This window comes from Canis lupus, chromosome 19, assembly GCF_048164855.1.
Source record: "Canis lupus baileyi chromosome 19, mCanLup2.hap1, whole genome shotgun sequence".
Classification (NCBI taxonomy): domain Eukaryota; kingdom Metazoa; phylum Chordata; class Mammalia; order Carnivora; family Canidae; genus Canis; species Canis lupus.
This window is the reverse complement of record NC_132856.1, coordinates 41,538,901-41,559,387: the sequence shown is the minus strand read 5'-3', so window position 1 is coordinate 41,559,387 and position 20,487 is coordinate 41,538,901. Positions and strand designations below refer to the sequence as shown.

At 42.4% G+C, this 20,487-nt stretch overlaps 1 protein-coding gene across 6 annotated transcripts in view; it reads right to left on the bottom strand.

The window, feature by feature from the left end:
• USP4 (ubiquitin specific peptidase 4) overlaps positions 1-20,487 on the bottom strand; it is a 53,294-nt gene that overhangs the window by 29,752 nt on the left and 3,055 nt on the right. For 5 of the 6 annotated variants that reach the window (XR_012012025.1, XM_072786216.1, XM_072786217.1 and 2 more), the window contains 4 exons: positions 16,331-16,461; positions 14,862-14,988; positions 14,128-14,273; positions 13,938-13,999 (listed from right to left, as the gene is read on the bottom strand). Coding sequence is in view for 5 of the 6 variants with exons in the window: in XM_072786216.1 (XP_072642317.1) it covers positions 13,938-13,999; positions 14,128-14,273; positions 14,862-14,988; positions 16,331-16,461 (466 nt within the window). In the remaining variant the exon portion in view is untranslated. Of the gene's footprint in view, positions 1-549; positions 11,124-13,937; positions 14,000-14,127; positions 14,274-14,861; positions 14,989-16,330; positions 16,462-20,487 lie in introns of those variants that run through there. The other variant, XM_072786220.1, reaches the window with a different exon arrangement.

The window sequence follows — 20,487 nt, the reverse complement described above, 5'->3', positions numbered from 1 at the left end:
CTTTCCCACACCCACCCAACACCTCTTCCATCTCACTGTTCCCAAGTTATAGCCTTTTATGACAAACCAGTCATCGAGTAAGTAAACTGTCCTCCTGAGATCTGTGAACTGTTCCATGAAATTATCAAGTCCAAAGAGGTGTCACAGGAGCCTCTGATTAACAGTAACAACCCGTACTTGGAATTGGGATTAAAAGTGGGTTAGTCTGATGGGACTGAGCCCTTAATCTGTGGGATCTGATGCTACTTCCAGGTAGACTGTGCCAGAACTGAGTGAAACTGTAGAATACCCAGCAGGAATCAGAGAACTGGATGTGTAGGAAAAACCTACACATGTATGGTGGGCAAAAGTACTGGTAGAAAGAGAAGAAAAGGAGGGTTTTCCCCCCATCTTGCCTCCCAGTAAGCTATTCTGCCCTTTTTCTTTAATGAACCCCAATTTTTAGCTAGACACTTTGCAACCCTGCTAAGAGGCAATTCCCTGCCTCCCTTGAAGCCAGGTATGGTCATATCATTGGCCAAAGAGATGCAAATGTTTTATGTAGGATTTCTGGGAAATTTCCTTCAAAGGACTATGTCCGGGGTGCCTGGGTGGCTCAGCAGTTTGGTGCCTGCCTTTGGCCCGGGGCAGGATCCTGGAGTCCCGGGGTTGACTCCCGCATCAAGCTCCCTGCATGGAGCCTGCTTCTCCCTCTGCCTGTGTCTCTCATGAATAAATAAAATCTTAAAAGGGGGGGGGGGGGCGCTATGTCCCTCCTGCTTCCTTCTCCTTGCCACATTTTAAAGAAGATTTTGTTTATTCATGAGACACAGAGAGCGAGGCAGAGACATAGACAGAGAGGCTCCCCATAGGGAGCCTGATGGGGAACTCGATCCTGGAACTCTGGGATCACAGCCTGAGTTGAAGGCAGATGCTCAACTGCTGAGCCACCCAGGTGTCCCTCCCTTGCCACTTGAATACAGGTGTAACCACAGCAGCTCCAGGATCCTGGACCCAGGACCCACAGACAAGCACCTTTTTTTTTTTTTAAGATTTTATTTATTTATTCATGAGAGACACACACAGAGAGAGAGGCAGAGACACAGGCAGAGGGAGAAGCAGGCTCCTCGCAGGGAGACCAATGAAGGACTCCATCCTGGGTCTCCAGGATCACACCCTGGACCGAAGGCGGCTAAACTGCTGAGCCACCCAGGCTGCCCGACAAGCACCTTTGAAGTAGAAGCTGTACACAGCAGAGTAACAGGACAGAGTGGTTGGGTTTCTAATGATACCAGCACTGGACTGCCCACCTCAGAAATTCTACTTGGAAAGACTTAAGCATCTCTCGCTCTCTTTTTTAAAGATTTAGTTAATTAATTTATTTATGGGGTGGGGCAGAGACACAGGCAGAGGGAGAAGCTGGCTCCACAGAGGGAGCCCGACGCAGGACTCGATTCCAGGTCTCCAGGATCAGTCTCTGGGCTGGAGGCAGCACTAAACCGCTGAGCCACCCGGGGTGCCCAACATCTCTCCAACATCTCTTTAATTGCCATCAAAGCTTTCCTAATCAACACATTTCAAACATATATATTCTATTTTTACACTTCTGGCAGTTACTCCATTAACTTCTTAGGACCTGTAACTATTATTTTTCCCCATCAATTACTTACACTTGTAACCATCTACACTTCCCCACAGACAAAGAGTTCAGCATGTTCTCATCTCTCTCTGCTCTGCACTGCCACCCATTCCGTACTTGTCTTCCATGTTGGGATTGCCCAGAATTTAATTCTGGACTGTTAGTTGATATAGGTTGCTTTCTTACACCTTTCTTCTTATACTTTCTATTGAAGAATTACACAGAGAATACATAAATCTAAGTCAAAATTAAGAAGTTTGCACCAAAGAAAAAAAAAGAAAGAAAGAAAAAAGAAACTTGCACCAAGTGAATACATTTACATAACCAGTACTGACTCAGAAACAGGACACCCCTAGACCCCATGTGTCCTCTTCATGCTCCCTTCAGCCATGATTCTTCCTCCCACAGCTAACCACTACCATGATACTGAGCGCCCCCCCCAATGTAAGTTTTGCCTGTTTTTACACTTTGTATCAAGAGATTATAGGATGCTGTTTTTGTCTGGCTTCTCATTCAACATTCATGATACTCAACATTGTTGGATCCCTACAGGCTTCCACTGTGTGAATATACCACAATGTATCTATCCCCTCTATTTTTGGTGGATATCTGGTTTAACTCCAGTTTCTGACTATGACAAGCAGTGCTATGGTGAATATCTTTGAACCTATTTTTAAGTGAACATGAGATGTATTTCTGCTGGCTGTATGCCTAGAAGTGGATTGCTAAATTGTAGAATATGCACATAATTCTTCATGTAGTATGGGTTGCCAAATCTTTTCCTAAAATCACTGCACAAATTGATATGCCCCACCAGCAAGGCCAAACAATTTGGGGTGCTCCACACCTCAACATCACTTGGTACTATCTTTTTCACTGAGCTATTCCAGTGGGTGTGCAGAAGCAGTTGTGGTTTTAATTTGCTATTTCTGAATGACTGCTGAGGTTAACACCTTTCCATGTGCTTCCTAGCCATCTGGATATCCTTTTTGGTAAAGTAACTGTTCTAAAGATTTTTTTTTGCCTCTTTTCTAATGGGGTTGCCTAACTTACTTATTGACTTGGAGGTGTTTCTTCAAAATTCTGCATATAAGCAATGTGTCAGACATATGTATTGCAAATATCTTTTCTCACCCCGTGGCTTGCCTTTTTACTCTCTAGTGAAGTTCTTAACTTGTAAGTCAGTCACCCCTTCTATCCATTTCCTTCTCCATGGTTTGTGGGGTTGTCTCATGTAACAAATCTTTGCTTACTCCAAAATCACAAAACCCTTGTTCTTCTGACCAAAAGAACACTTCCTTAGCTATGTGCTCTCCCACATGTGTTATGAATTCTATTGCATGCTGCTGAGCTCTTAAAAGTACTTCCCCCACTCAAGAGCTCCGTGTGGAAAACCTTCCAAGGTCAGCTATGCTAGAGGAAAAAAATACTACGTTTAAATAACAGTTTAGTAAGATACAAAATTCTGCTTTTAAAGCCATTTTACTTTGACACTGAAAAAGTAGCTCTTAGATCTATTGTTGCTACTGACAAATTTGATACTGGTCTGCTTATTCCTTTGTGACTTCCTTTTTTTTTTTTTTTTTAAGATTTTATTTATTTATTCATAGAGACAGAGAGAGAGAGAGAGAGAGAGAGAGAGAGAGAGAAGCAGAGACACAGGCAGAGGGAGAAGCAGGCACCATACAGAGAGCCTGACATGGGACTAGATCCAGGGTCTCCAGGATCACGCCCTGGGCTGCAGGCGGCGCTAAACCGCTGCGCCACAGAGGCTGCCCCCCTCCCCTTTTTTTTTAAAGATTTTATTTACTTACTCATAGAGACAGAGAGAGAGAGAGAGAGACCTTTGTGACTTCCTTTCAAAAAATTTTGGAATTTTCTCTACATCTTTGTTAAATTTTCACTGTAGTGTGTCGAGGCGTGGGCTTTCTTCCTTCCATCTGTCATGTTTAGCATTCTTTAAATTACAGACCTTTTCCTCTTAGGATTTCTGAGAAACTCTTGGTCATTATATTCTCAAACATGTTCTTCCCCTTCTTCCTGTCATTTCCTCTCTGCTTCTGAGATTTCTATTATACAAATATTGACATTTCTACACTCATCCTTATAGCACTGTGCTTCACCTTTCACCTTTTTATCCCAATGCCTTACAGAATTCTTAAACCTGACCTTCCAACTTGCTCATTCAGTCTTCATAACATCCATTATGCTACTCAACCCATCTCCTGAATTCTTTGTTCCCGAGGATGCCTACTTATTCCTGTTTCATGGACCCATTTCCTTCCTTTGCTTGATATTCATTATGCTTACTGCATCCACACAGGAGGCTGGGAACATGAACTACGTTCCCACTACCACAGGCTGTCAATCTGCCATTTTCTTTCACTCTGACTATACCAGTCAGCTTCTCATCATGGCTCCCTGTGAGCTATTCACCAAGTGAGACCATACTCCTCCACTCACAGCAATCTCTCCAAGGAACTCCCTATAGAGTTCAGGTAGAATCCATGGTCTCACGTGGCCCATGGGGCCCACCACCTCATCCCCCAAACCCTCCTGCCATCCCTTCTGGCATGAGCCACAAAAAACTCCTGCCAGTCTTCAACAAAGCCTGCTTCCACCTCAACTGCCAGCACTGCTGGTGCCTCAGCCTCACATTATTCTCATTAAGCAATCTGCTGGCTGCTGACTCCCTCACCTCCTTTGTGATCATGTTCAAATGGCACCTCCGTGGGGCCTCCCCATCATCCTATTTAAATCTAACCCTTCCCAAAGTCTAACACTTTCTAATTTTCTTCCCTGATTTTTTCCTACAGTACTTAAAAATCATTGGACATGTGGGCTTTTCTGGTCTATTTACTGTTCCTTGAGATAGAAACTTTGTTAATTGCTGTATCTACAGTATTTAGAACAGTGTCTGGCACTATAAGGGGGAGGGGAGAAGAGAGTGTACCTCAGGACTCTCACTCTGGGCTCACCGGCCACGGGCTCACTCCACATTGCAGGGAGGCTTTAACCTTCAGGAAAATTCAAAGAGGCATTGCTCTTTTACAAAAGCTATCTCCCTTCTTTGGAATCGGAGACCTCAAGGTGTGGAAAGGATGTGAAGAAGTAGCACTAGGAAGAGAAACAGGCAGGACCCTAAGAGTGTCCCTTGGCCAGTACATCCAACCTCTTCTGCTCTGAGTTGTCAACCCTACCTCACAGAAATCCGACCACCTTGTTTCCCCTGGGGGTTCCTCACAGTTTTTATGTTATTTTTTCTCAGCTCTAGGCATTTCCAGTTCCGAGAAAAGAGTTAGCAGTTTAGGCTAGCCTTCTGATTGCTGCTGTCACAAATCACCAAAAACTTAATGGCTTAAAACAACATAAATTATCTTAACAGTTTTGCAGGTCAGAAATCCAAAATGATCCTCACTGACCTAAAAAGCTGTGTTCCTGGGATCCCTGGGTGGCGCAGCGGTTTGGCGCCTTTGGCCCAGGGCGCGATCCTGGAGACCCGGGATCGAATCCCACATCGGGCTCCCGGTGCATGGAGCCTGCTTCTCCCTCTGCCTGAGTCTCTGCCTCTCTCTCTCTCTCTCTGTGACTATCATAAATAAATAAAAATTAAAAAAAAAAAAAAAGCTGTGTTCCTTAGTAGAGGCTGTAAGAACTTCTAGAGGCTGCCCACATTCCCTGGCTCATGGCCAGTGAAACCTATCTGCTCATTACATCACGTGCCCTCCTTAACATCCATCATTTAGTTACCCCATCCCCCTCCACTCCAGCAATGCTGTTTCTTTCCTATGATTAAGAATTTATTATGATTTGTCTCCCTAATTGTCTTGGTTTTTCCTCCCTTCCCTTATGATCCTGTTTTTTCTTAAATTCCACAAGTGAAATACTATGTTTGACTTATTTCATTAGCATAATACCCTCTAGTTCCATACAAGTCATTGCAAATGGCAAGATTTCATTTTTTATGGCTGAATAATATTCTAATGTGTATGTGTGTGTATACACACACACATATGCCACATCTTTATCCATTTATCTATAGATGGACATTTGGGCTCTTTCTATAGTTTGGCTATTGTGGACATTGCTATGAACCACTGGAGTGCAGGCGTCCCTTTGGATCACTACATTTGTATTTTTGGGACAAATACTTAGTGCAATTGCTGGGTTGCAGGGCAGCTCTATTTTCAACTTTCTGAGGAACTCCATACTTTTTTTCCAGAACGGCTGTACCAGCTTACATTCCCACCAACAGTGTAAGAGGGTTCCCTTTTCTCTGCATCCTCACCAACAGCTTTTGTTTCCTGACTTGTTAATTTTAGCCATTCTGATGGGTGTGAGGTAGTATCTCATTGTGATTTTGATTTGTATTTCTCTGATGCCAAATGATATTGAGCAGTTTTTCATGTGTCTGTTGGCCATTTTTAGGTCTTCTTTGGAGAAATGTCTGTTCATAACTTCTGCTCATTTCTTTCTATAAAAAAAAATTATTCATGAGAGACACAGAGAGTCAAACATAGGCAGAGGGAAAAGCAGGCTCCTCGCAGGGATCCCGATGCGGGACTCAATCCCTGGCCCGGGATCACACCCTGAGCCGAAGGCAGAAGCTCAACCACTGAGCCACCCAGGCATCCCTCTTCTTGACTGGATTATTTGTTCTTTGGGTATTGAGTCTGATAAGTTCTTTATAGATTTTGGATACTAACCCTTTATCTGCTAAGACATTTGCAAATATTTTCTCCTATTCTGTCAGTTGTCTTGGTTTTGTCGACAGTTTCCTTTGCTGTGCAAAAGCTTTTTATCTTGATGAAGTCCCAATAGTTCATTTTTGCCTTTGTTTCTCTTGCCTTTGGAGACGTGTCTAGCAAGAAGTTGCTGTGGCCGATGTCACAGAGGTTGCTGCCTGTGTTCTGCTACGATTTTGATGGATTCCTTTCTCACATTTAGGTCTTTCATCCATTTTGAATGTTTTTATGTATGGTGTGAGAAAATGAACCACTCTTCTGCATGAGGCTGTCCAACAACAATTGTTGAAGAGACGATCTTTTTTCCATTGGATATTCTTTCCTGCTTTGCCGAAAATTAGCTGACCATAGACTTGAGGGTCCATTTCCGGGTTTTCCATTCTGTTCCAGTGATCTATATGCCTGTTTTTGTGCCAGCACCAAAGCATCTTGAAGATTATAGCTTTGTGATATAGTGTGGCTTGAACTCTGGAATTGTGATGTCACCAGCTATGGTTTTTTTCAACTTTCCTTCAAGTATTCTGGGTCTTTTCTGGTCCTGTACAAATTTTACGATTATTGTGAGAAAAGTTGATGATATTTTGATAGGGATTGCACTGAATGTACAGGTTGCTCTAGGTAGTATAGACATTTTAACAATACTTGTTCTTCCAATCCATGAGCAAGGATTTGTGTCTTCCTCAACTTCTTTCATGAGTATTCTATAGTTCTCTGAATACAGATCCTTTGCCTCTTTGGTTAGGTTTATTTCTAGCTATCTTATGGTTTTTAGTGCAATTTTAAGTACTTAATTTCTCCTTCTTCTGTCTCATTGTTAGTATACAGAAATGCAACTGATCTTTGTACACTGATTTTATGTCCTGCCACATTGCTGAATTCCTATGAGTTCTAGATATTTTGGGGTGGAGTCTTGGGTTTTCCACAGAGAATCATGTCATCTGCAAAGAGTGAGTTTGAAAAAAAAAAAGAGTGAAAGTTTGACATTCTCTTTGCCAATTCAGATATGTTTTATTTCTTTTTATTTCCTGATTGCTGAGGCTAGGACTTCTAGCACTACGTTAAACAACAGTGGTGAGAGTGGACATCCTTGTTATGTTCCTGACCTTAGGGGAAAGGCTCTCATTTTTTTGGGAATCCACTGAGAATGATATTCACTGTGGGCTTCTTGTATATAGCTTTTCTGATGTTGAGGTATGTTCCCTCTATCTCTGAACTGTGAAAAGCTTTAATCAAGGAAGGATGCTATACTTTGTCACTTTTTCTGCATCTACTGAAAGGATCATACAGTTCTTCTCCTTTCTTTTATTAACGTAGTGTATCACATTGATTAATTTGCAGATGCTGAACCACTCTTGCAGTCCAGCAATGAATCCTGCTTGGTTGTGGTGAATGATCCTTTTAATGTACTGTTGGATCCTATTGGCTAGTATCTTGGTGAGAATTTTTACATCCATGTTCATCAGAAATACTGATCTGTAATCCTTCTTTTTGGTGGGATCTTTGTCTGGTTTTGGGATCGAGGTACTGCTGGGCTCATAGAAAGTCTGAAAGATTTCCTTCTATTTTTACTTTTTTCAAACAGCTTCAGAATAGATATTAATTCTTCTTTAAATGTTTGGTAGAATTACCTTGGGAAGCTATCTGGCCCTGGACTCTTTATTTGTTGGGAGATTTTTTTTTTTTTTTAAGATTTTATTTATTTATTTGAGAGAGAGAGAGGCAGAGACATAGGCAGAGGGAGAAGCAGGCTCCATGCAGGGAGCCTGACGTGGGTCTCGATCCCAGGTCTCCAGGATCATGCCCTGGGCCGAAGGCAGGTGCTAAACCACTGCGCCAGCCACTTAGATTGCCCCTTTTGGGAGATTTTTTATTACTGTTTCTATTTCCTTGCTACTTATGAGTCTGTCCAGGTTTCCTAGGTCTTCCTGTTTAAGATTTTATTTTGGTATTTAAGATTTTATTTATTTGAGGGGAGGAGGAGAGAGAGGAGGAGAGAGAAAGAGGCAGAGGGAGAGGGAGAAGCAGACTTCCCTGCCAAGCAGGGAGTCCAATGCGGGGTTTGACTGCAGGGCCCTGGATAATGACCTGAGCCAAAAGCAGACACTTAACTGACTGTGTCACTCAGACACATCAGTTTATACATTTCTAGTAATGCATCCATTTCTTCCAGATGGCCTAATTTGTTGGCATATAGTTGCTCATAGCATATTCTTAAAATTGTTTGTATTTCTTTGGTGTTAGTTCTAATCTATCATCTTTCATTCATGATTTTATTTATTTGGGTCCTTTCTCTTCTTTTTGATAAGTCTGGCCAGGGCTTATTGATCTTATGATTTCTTAGAACCAGCTCCGGGCAGCCCCGGTGGCGCAGCGGTTTGGCGCCGCCTACAGCCCAGGGCGTGAGCCTGGAGACCCTGGATCGAGTCCCACGTCAGGGTCTCTGTATGATGCCTGCTTCTCCCTCTGCCTGTGTCTCTGCCTCTCTCTCTGTCTCTATGAATACATAAAATCTTTGGGAAAAAAAAAAAAAAACCAGCTCCTAGTTTCGTTGATCTGTTCTATTCTTTCGGTTTCTATTTTGTTGACTTCTGCTCTAATCTTTATTCTCATCTCCTGATGGCTTTAGACTTTATTTATTGTCCTTTCTGCAACTCCTTTAGGTGTAAGGCTATGATGTATATTTGAGACCTTTCTTGTTTCATGAGACAGGCTTATATTATAATACACTTCCCTTTTAGGACCACCTTTGTTGCATCCCAAAGGTTTTTAACAGCTGTGTTTTCATTTTCATGTTTCCATGAATTTTTAAAATTCTTATTTAATTTCCTAGTTGACAAATTCATTCTTTAGTAGGATGTTCTTTAACCTCCATGTGTTTCTTTCCAAATTTCTTGTGATTGAGTTCCACTTTCAGAGGATTGTGGTCTGAAAATATTCAGGGAATGATTCCAGTCTTTTGGTACCAGTTGAGATCTGAGTTGTGACCTAGTATGTGATCTATTCTGGAAAGTGTTCTATGTGCACTTGAGACGAATATGTATTCTGTTGCTTTACGATGGAATGCTATGAATATATCTGTGAAGTCCATCTAGTCCAGTGTGTCATTCAAAGCATTTGTCTCCTTATTGACCTGCTTAGATGATCTGTCCACTGCAGAGAATAGGGTGCTAAAGTCCCCTACTATTATTGTATTAACAATGTTTCTTTAATTTTGTTATTAATTGGTTTATGAAACTGGCTGCTCCCATGTTAGGGGCATAAATATTTACAATTGTTAGATCTCCTGGTTAGATAGACTCTTCAATTATGATACAGTGTCCTTCCTTATTTCTTATTACAGTCTTTGGTTTAAAATCTAATATGTCTGATGTAAGGATTGCCACTACAGCTTTCTTTTGATGTCCATTAGCATGCTAAATGGTTCTCCACCCCCTCAATTTCAATCTGGAGGTGTCTTTGGGTCCTTTTTTTTTTTTTTTTTGTCTTTGGGTCTAAAGTGAGTGTCTTGCAGTCAGCAGATCCATGGGTCTTCCATTTTTATCCAATCTGATACCTGTGTCTTCTGATTGGGGAATTTAGCCCATTTACATTCAGAGTAACTACTGAAAGAATTTAGTGACACTATATTGCATGTAAAGTCACTATTTAAGTATATTGCCACTGTTCCATTCTGGTCTCTATTACTTTTGGGTTCTCTCTTTGATTAAAGGACCCCCTTTAATATTTCTTGCAGGACTGGTTTAGTGATCTCAAATTCTTTTTGTTTGTCCTGGAAGCTTTTTACCTCTCCTTCTATTTTGAATTACAGCCTTGTTGGATAAAGTATCCTTGGCTGCTTATTCTTCTCATTTAGCACCCAAAATAAATGATGCTAGTCCTTTCTGGCCTGCCAGGTCTCTGTGGGTAGGTCTACTGAAAGTCAAATGTTTCTATCCTTGTAGGTAACCAATCTCTTGTCCTGAACTGCTTTCAGGAATTTTTCTTTGTCTCAGAGATTTGCAAGCTTCAGTATTATATGTCAGAGTGCTCACCTATTGTTACTGATTTGAGGGGGGTTCTCTCTGTGCCTCCTGGACTTGAATGCATGTTTCCTTCCCCAGTTTAGGGAAATTCTCCACTATAATTTGCTCCAATATACCTTCTGCCCCCCTCTTTCTTCTTTTTCTGGGATCCCAATTATTCTAAATTGTTTAGCATTATCTCTCATATTCTTCCTTCGAGATTCAGTAATTCTTTTTCTCAGCTTCTCTATTCTCTGAAATTCTGTCTTCTTTTTTTTTTTAATATTTTATTTATTTATTCATGAGAGACACAGGGAAAGACAGAGGCAAAGACACAGGCAGAGGGAGAAGCAGGCTCCATGCAGGGAACCCAACGTGGGACTCGATCCCGGGTCCACAGGATCAGGCCCGGGGCTGAAGGCGGCGCTAAACCACTGAGCCACCCGGGCTGCCCCTGAAATTCTGTCTTCTTTATCACTAATTCTCTCTTCTGCCTCATTTATCCTAGCAGTTAGAGCCTCCACTTTTATTGCGTATCATTAACAGTCTTTTTTATTTCAACTTGATTAGATTTTATTTCCTGTATTTCTTCAAAAAGGAATTCTCTAGAGTCTTCTATGCTTTTCTCAAGCCCAGTTAGTAGCTATCGTTATTCTGAACTCTGGTTTTGGCATCTTACTTATATCCATACTGATTAGATCCTTAGCAATCAGTACTGCCTCTTGTTCTTTTTGAGGTGAGTTTTCCCATCTTGTCATTCTGTCCAGAGAAGAATAGATGAACGAGAACAAAATACAAAAATGGCAACAACCACCCCAGAGAAAAACATACACTAAACAAATCAGAAGAGACCCCAAACCTAAAATACATAAATAAATAAATTTTTCAAAAGACAGAATATAAACAGAGCAATACACTGGACCCTGTGAGTACTTTGGTCTGTTAGACAACTAGATTCCAAATTGTAAAAACAAAACAAAAAAAACCCTTATATATGTACAAAAATAAAATTAAATACCACGAAAGGAAAAAATATAACTGTAAAAATGAAAATTAAAAGACACAAAAAAAGAATCCATAGACAGATAAACAGGACAAAGTAATACACTATATCCTGGGTGTATTTTGGCCTGTTAGAAGAAACTGCATCTCAAAATTATAAAGGAAGAAAAACATATATATACAAACATAAAATGAAAAAGGATAAAAAGTAACTGTAGGGCAGCCCCGGTGGTGCAGCGGTTTAGCGCCGCCTGCAGCCCGGGGTGTGATCCTGGGGACCCAGGATCGGGTCCCCCATCAGGCTTCCTGCATGGAGCCTGCTTCTCCCTCTGCCTGTGTCTCTGCCTCTCTCTTCGCTCTCTCTGAATGAATGAATAAATAAATCTTAAAAAAAAAAAAAGTAACTGTAAAAATGAAAATTAAGACTTAAAAAAAAAAGTTGATAAGAAATCGATTGAAAAGGAATGAGAAAAAACTTAAAATTTAAAGACTAACAAATCATGAGAAAAAAGCCCATGAATTCTATATACTATTTTCCCCTAGTGTGGAGTTTTGCAGTTCTCGATGATCAATAAACTTGGTCCTAGCTGGATATTCTTGCTGATCTTCTGAGGGAGGGGCCTGATGTGCTGATTATCAGGTGTCTGCCCCGGGCAGAACTGTACCACCCTTGCCTGGGGGCCAGGCTAAGTAAGAGCTCAGGATTGCTCTATGTGGCTTTTGTTCCCTGAAGCCTTTCCGCACTGCTTTAGAGGATGAGAATGAAAATGGCAGCCTCCCAATTTCCAGCCCCAAAGCCGAAACTTGTACCCTGCCCCAACTCTTCAATGTGCCCTCAAGGAAAATCAGTCAATCACCTAGCCTGTGACTGAGCATTTCTATCTCAGGCACGTGACCCCTCTTCAAGTCTCCAGACCTTGCAGACTCTTGCTGCACGCATTGTGTGATTGTGTGTGTGTGTGTGTGTAGCACTGGTCCTGCAGCTCACTGGGCCCCTGCTCAGAGAACAGTTTGCGGTTTATGGCACAAGTCCCAGGAGTAGGCTCACTGATTGCAGCTGGCTTCCCCACTCCAGATGCCTGGAAACCCTGCCACACTTGGGCACGCCTGGTCTTCCTCTGACCCTAGGGATCCTGAGACAACACTGTCTCATCTGGGATCCCGCTCCACTTTCCCACCTGAGTGCCTTTCAGACAGAGACTTGCCTCAAGGCAACAGACTTCTAAAAGTTCTGATTTTGTGCCCCACTGTTCTAATACTTTCTGGTAGCCAGTTTACAAAGGCTCCCTCCCTCTGCGGTTTATCTTTCCATATATCGCCTCAGATTCATTTCTCTGCACCTCCTACCCTGTAAAAAGCAGTCACTGTTTTATTTGTAGATTTGCAGCTATTCTTTTCTTAGATCTCCAGTTGAGTTCGAAGGTGTTCATCAGGATGATTTAATAGATACCTAGCTGAGTTCCTTGCACCCAACAAAACTAAGGTCGTCATCCAGTGAAGTCTTTCTTGCATTTCATCACTAGACTAATGCTTCTGTCCCCACATCTCCTTCTCTGTCTTCCCCAATCACCCTGTGATTACACTGGGCCCATCCAGATAATCCAGGATAATCTTCCCATGTCAAGACCCTTAACTACATCTTAATCACTTTTGCCATGTAACCTAACATATTCACAGGTTCTGGGGATTAGGACTTGGACAAGGAAGGGGGCATTATTTGGCCTACCACAGCTATTTGTCATCTTGTTAGGAACTGGTGACCAGGGTTTCTAAAACTAGAGTCCATGGCTAGGCTTCAGATTATCTGTAAAACCCATGAGATTGTTGGCAAAATGTTGTATCTTCTGGAGTGTTTCTCAAGAGAGTGCCTGTATCTTTCATCATTTTCCACAGAGCTACAAGCCCAACACTATCACTTACTGTCCAAGACCTGACTGAAGGAAGAGAGCCAAGACCAGCACCGTACCCATAACTATCATAACACAGACACAATTCTCCCACCTTATACTGTTAAGAAAAACTCATCACTTCTTCCATCCCCTTCTCAGGACATGCACAATTCCACACGCACACAAACCTCTCCTGAGATAGAGGTGCCTGAGGGCACAGTTTAACAGCAGAATAATTGCCCCAGTAAGTGGAAAGAGCAGTAATGAGTAACAGGCCTGTGGGTAAAAAGGGGGGTTGAATCAAACTTTAAGTCACACAGGACCCATGCTTGAGCCCTCTTCTTTTCCAGCTAAGCCTCTAACCACAGGTGGAGAAAATAAAAGCCCCTGGCAAAAACAAAGCCACCTCTTAGCAGAGGAGCAATCCCGGATCTGTGACCCTTCTCTTCCTTCTTTCATTCTCAATAAGGAGAGGCTCACCACAGTGTTCACAAACCCTTACAGCTTTCCTCAGACAGCTTCCCAGCTGCTTACTGAGGCCAATATCACAGACTCTGGATATGAAATGGAAGGTTTCTTCATCTGAATCCGAAAACTTTTTCATAGCACAAGTAAAAGCGTTAGGAAATAGAGTCTCTTACGCCTGTGTGCCCAGCCACAAGCCAAGAAAAAGTTCACTTACTTTGACTGCAAGGTCTGTCTCGGCCATGTGCCATCTTCATTTTGGGGCTCAATTACTAGCACCTAAGTGAAAGGGGAAACCATGTAAGGAATATGCAAAGGACCTCACTGCTGACGAGCTCAGAACCAGAAGCTATCTGGCCACAGACCCTGGCAGAGCTGCCTGCTGGGTGTGGCCTGAGCCATCCTACCTGACCCTGGTATAGCCCGGCATCCTGCACAGTGTTGTCTAGCTTGCTCAGCTGCTCGTAGGTATTACTCATGTATTTGTTCCACAGCCGTGTTTCACGCTCAGCAGGGATGTTGAACAGCTTCCGCATCTCCTTCTCGATGGTTGCTGGGGACAGGCAGAAAGATCACTCAGGGTTTTCTCCAGACACAAGGCTAAAACCAGCTATAGCAACCTAATGCTCATCCTCCTTCCTGTTTGGATGGTCACAGGGTGCTTTGGACCAACAGTTCTGACTAACCTCAGCCCCTCAGTGATTCCTAAGGCCACACATCTTCCACAGACATCCTCTTTCATTCATATACCTAGAAATTTTCCTTATGTTTCTCCTTCTTTGATGAAGTGGGTCCCATTTATAACATATAAGCAATGCAGAAAGGTAAGAAAGCTTATCTTCCAGGTTAAGACAAATGTGGTTTCAAATACCAGCCCTGACATTTTCTCTAAGTTACTGTAACCTCTCTGAATCTGCATTTCCTTATCTTTATCACCATGTCAAACAGGTAGAAGCACACCTAGCATTCTATAAAACATGATTCCCAGGCTTAGCTATCCACAAAAACCAGGTCAGGATTGATAACCACAACCTGAGACTGTGGATAACAATTCTGGAGGGGGTACCCAGCTTCCTTCCCATCAGCTATGGTGCTCTGCACTCTACCCCCAGATATTCAGGACCCTAGCCAAGCTACTCACCGATGGTGTCTGCCTTGCTGAAATGGCAACTCAGCACATTGGTGGGGTTGCTATTCTCACAGAGCTTCAGTTCCAGCAAATACACCTCTACCTTGCAATGCTTGACAAACAGGCCGTGCTCCACAACCTGCAAACAAGAGGCACAGGTGAAGTAGTGGTTCCATACCAGGCAGTCTTGCAAATGATAGTTTTCATCAGTGCTAAGAGGCAGAATCCACACAATAATCAGTTTTCCAGGGATCCCTGGGTGGCTCAGTGGTTTAGTGCCTGCCTTCAGCCCAGGGCATGATCCTGGAGTCCTGGGATCGAGTCCCGCATTGGGCTCCCTGCATGGAGCCTGCTTCTCCCTCGGCCTCTCTATGTGTGTCTCTCTCATGTATAAATAAATAAAATCTTAAAAAAAAAAAAAAATCAGTTTCCCTAAGTGATCAGGGGATCAGAAGGACAGATTTTTAAAGCCACAAGCACCTGTCCTAGGAGTTTAAAATCTTCTTTCCACTCATGAGGAAGGATGGAAACAGAGCTAGCTAGAACACTACACCACAGAGAAAGCACTGTTCATCTCTAAGTTGGGACCGTGATATCTCTCTTGCAGGGTTTGTTGAAAGAGAGAACTAGAGAATGTAGCTAAATCCCTGTGGTAGCAGAACACTCACCATATGGCAGCACTATGGGCATTAGGGGACATCTGAAGGAGACCGCACACCCCCAACTTTTTGATCCCTAACCCCCCTCAGGGGCCCAAGTTTACAGTTGGAGAAAGTAGGTAGTTCTGATCCCAAACAATGACTCTTAGAAGCATGGCCTCAGGACTGCAGCTCTTTCCTACTCTGAGAAGGGAACTACATACCAGGAAGAGTGAGTAATTTACCCAATGTCTACCTATTAGCAGGCATGTGGGCTCCTGTGATTTCCCCTCTGGTAGGACAAGCAAGCAAATGACTATGGGAGTCAGGATTGGTGGTCTTCTCCAAAGTCCCATTTACCAAAAGGGTGAAGAATCTGGGTTTCTATCCCACGGGCCACTTTCCCTCAGAAGGCTATTCTTCTCTGGCTTATAACCATCTGCTTTTTGAGATATTCAACAGTGTGGCCAAAGACTCATAAGCACAGAGAAAAAAGTAGTCTCAGAAAAGTTGTAAGATAAATGAAGCAGTATATTACTGTATGTCTGTATGACCCCAAATAAACTTTCTCTCATACAGCCTTCCAGAAAGTGCTCTCATGGCACTGCTGGACACATCCCCAAGCCATTGGGCAGCTCTGATGTTTGGAGGCCACTCACTGTAACATCCCAGGTGAGCAGCCTTACTCACCACACTTAGGACCACAATTCCCTAAAGAGAATCAGAAACAAAGCCTCAAACACATCTATTCAACCCCTTAGGTACATCCAGAAAACCAACACCGGTGTCCCCAAGGAGCATTCACAAATATTGACCAGCATCTGGGATAATCTGCGTACTCACTTTTCTGACAATAGGCTGCTGGCCTTCTACACAGCCATACCAGTTTAGTAATTTATTCCAGGCCTCGGTTGGGACCAACACATAGTCCAATTCATCAATTAAATGTTCTTTCAATGTCTGACTCTCGGGATCTGAAAACAAAACAAAACACCTCATAATTCATTCATCTTCTTCCCAGAAATGTTTAACAGAATTCTTATGTACTTTTCAGAAACAAGAAAATTATTATAGAAACAGTTACAAAATTACAAAATTCTGTCACTGGTCATAACATAGAGCAGACCTGGCTTCAGCCATGCCCTCAAAGAAACGGGTTTTTCTTCTATAATTAAGTGGAGTACGCAGAATAAAAAACACCTATTTACATTTTCAACGTGCTTCCCGAATCCACAATGAAAACTTTAAATATGAATATTTAACATAATACTCTGCTTACTGAAACTTCACTGAAGACAAGTATCATCTTCTGATTTACTAAGAAAGCAACAAACACATCATTGAAGTTAATTTTATTTTATCAAGAGTCATTCAGTATTCTTAGTTTCCCACAGTCCCAAGTCAAAACCCAGCTGGACAACCCCTTACAGAGGGAGATGTCTTTAAGACCCTAACGTGCTAAACATCCACCTCACATGCACCACAGGCAGGAAGCATAACTAGTAGAAGTCAGAAGTGGACATCCGCAATCTTATACACACTCCCTCAACTGAGGACCAAAGAACTGGATCAAAAGAAGACTAAACCATCATCTCCCATCAATGGAGCCTCCCTGTGCCAATCAACACCCACTCCTGCTGTAGCGCAAACCACAAAAGTGGGAAAGCAAAAGTATGCACAACAGTGCCCCTCATCTGTAACTCAAGGCATAGGATGTTAAAAACCAAAACCAGCAATGCCTGGGTGGCTCAGTAGTTGCGCATCTGTCTTTGGCTCAGGCTGTGATCCTAGGGTCCTGGGATCGAGTCCCATTATCAGGCTCCCTGCATGGAGCCTGCTTCTCCCTCTGCCTGTGTCTCTGTCCCTCTCTCTCTGTGTCTCATGAATAAAATCTTTAACAAAAATAAATAATAAATAAATAAATACATACATACACACACACACACACACACACACAAAAGCAAATATATACAAGCAAAACAAAACCAAAATCATAAATAGCATTCACAAGGTGACTGGGGCTTCCAGTCCCACATGCCCCCTTGCTCCCCCATCAATTTATACTTTATCCCATCAGCTCTTCTGCCCTTCCTTAGAGCCAAGTTTCGGATCTGATCCGCCTCTGCCTTTTTCATTTCCGGGGAGAATAGGAAAGGCGTCAAATAGCAGCAGAGGACAGGAATACCAAGGTGAGTTGGATGAACAGATAATTATGATGGGGTATACAACTACAGTGGAATACTATTCAAAGTTTAAATGGAAGGAAATCCTGACACATGCTATGAGGATGAACCCAAGAATATGATACTAAATAACATAAGGCAGTCACAGAAAAACACACTGAATGACTCCACTTAAAAGAGGTTATCTAGAATAGTGAGATTCAGACACAGAAAGTAGAATGGTGGCTGCCAGGGGCTCAGAGGGAAGGAGATTGGGAGCTATTGTTTAATGGGTATGGAGTTTCAGTTCTGCAACATGAAAAAGTCCTCAAGATTGGTTGCAAATCAATGTGAATATACTTAATACTATATACACTTAAAAATCGTTAAGATGATAAATTCTAAGTGATGTGTATTTTATCATAATAATAATAATCATAATAATCATAGGGGATCCCTGGGTGGCTCAGCAGTTTAGCTCCTGCCTTCGGCCCAGGGCATAATCCTGGAGTCCCAGGATCGAGTCCCGGGTTGGGCTCCCTACATGGAGCCTGCTTCTCCCTCTGCCTGTGTCTGTGCCTGCCTCTCTCTCTCGTGAATAAATAAAATCTTTAAAAATAATAATAATAATGATAAAAAATAGATGGATCCTTTTCATTGATGAGCCAACCACTTTCCACAGCAGCTCTGGCATGATTATTAACACCAATAAACCAGGCCTTTTTTGGTGAGCAATAAAAGGATGATCCCCTGGTATCATTCTGCTTGACAAAATTGACACCAAACTTTCCAAACTTTTGGAAAATTCCAAACTTTTCTCTGATTTATAAATTAAAACCCACAGAAGTTATTCACTTCTTGTCTAACTTGGGGAGATACTCTTCTTCATTTCTAACAATAAGCACTATGCAGATAAGGGCATTACACACAGTGTCAAGCAGTGGCTAGAAACCCTTAAATGTGGGAAAGGGGCATGCATCTCTCAGCACCACCAACACCAAGTGCATCATTTCCACGGGGCATTTTCCTCTTTAAGGCTCTGTGATGATTTTCACCCACGTCACTCTTCTAGACTCAGTACAAATATAGGAAACATGGCTGGGAATTCCCAATGAAGTTTACTATTTTCACTTGAAACAAGATCAGTCTAAAGGCATCATGCTCAGAATCACACAAAGGTTTGAGAACGAGGATTTAGTCTCTGCAAATTTCTTCAACAGAGGCAAATAAGGGGGGGGAGTGAGAGCACTGCTTGGCCTACACACAGGGATTCCATCTGATATACAGCAGGTACAGAGGTGGAAAGAAGGGTGCTCTGCAGACCAACATAAGCAAGGGTATGCTGTACCCTATCCTTCCTACACTTTCAAGAGTCCCATCCAGCCACTTCCATTCTCTAGGTGAAAGGCAGCCTGACTGGGACAGGGGACTGAGTCTGGGAACTAAGGGGGTAACCTATCTCACCAGAGATAGGTCATTCCTGCACTGTCAATGTTCCAAGCAGGGTCTGAACAGAATGCACTTCTCACCTCCTAAGCACACAGTAAATATTTCAAGCCATAGCCAAATGACATAAAAATGGAGGACCATGGAAGAAATGCTTGCCCTTACTGAAGGTCATGCAAAATGATTTCACAGAGCCCCTCTAGCCCTAGAATTCAAATCACTAGTATTCTTAAAAGCATTAAGAAATCTGTTATTTAAAAAAAAAAAAAAAAAAGAGGAGGACCTGCCTGGCTCAGTCAGTAGAGCAATCTCAGGGTCATGAGTTCAAGCCTCACGTGGGTTAGAGGTTACTTAAAAAAATAAAGGGAGGGGGGAGAGAATGTACACACAATCCCATGCTCCCTCAGGCCAACTTCATGATGTGATGACACCATCTGACCTACATCATCAGGAAACAAAGCACATGAATTATTATGCCACTAAGACCTCCCCTAAAACAAGTCTGATTTGAAGAACTGCTCATTTTTAAAAACACCCAGGTTAGCGTTAAGTACTTGGATCAAGGGGATCCCTGGGTGGCGCAGCGGTTTGGCGCCTGCCTTTGGCCCAGGGCGTGATCCTGGAGACCTGGGATCGAGTCCCACGTTGGGCTCCCGGTGCATGGAGCCTGCTTCTCCCTCTGCCTGTGTCTCTGCCTCTCTCTCTCTCTCTGTGTGACTATCATAAATAAATAAAAATTAAAAAAAAAAAAAAAAGTACTTGGATCAAGCCTCATACATTGTCTGCCTTCCTACTCCCCGTCTTGGGCACAATCAATAGATCAGCTCTGTCCTGCTTGCAAAGGAGTCTAAAGCTAGGCAAAACACAGCCCAGGAAAGATCAATTGTCTTATCTATGCATCTATAGGTACTAGCCCAGCTCTGGTATGTCATGCTAATCTTTTCAATCACTTCTTCCAATGTGACGGTGTTAATAACTCTACCTTCCACCTCTCTTCACACTACTCCTATGACAAACTACTATCATGGGAATGCTTGATGGATGTAGACAGGTGTGCAATTTGTTCCACTAAAAAGATAACACAAAAAATTATAGTACCCAAATTTCAGATTCCAGATGCAATTTCAAAATGATATCCTACTTCTTTCCATTCCACATCTAATTAATATAAAATCTGACATCTCTAGCAAAACTAATTTGCAAAAGAAAAATGTTAGAAGCATGCTTCTGCCTGAAGCAGTTAAGTTTGGGGAAAAATAGTTTAACTTCTCCCTGAGGGTCTACAAAGATTTCTGCTATTGACTCAAATCAAGGACACTTGTTTCTAATCCATCACAGTAGGAAAGTTAGGTTCACAACTTCATGTTAATGATAAATATGACCTCAGGCCAC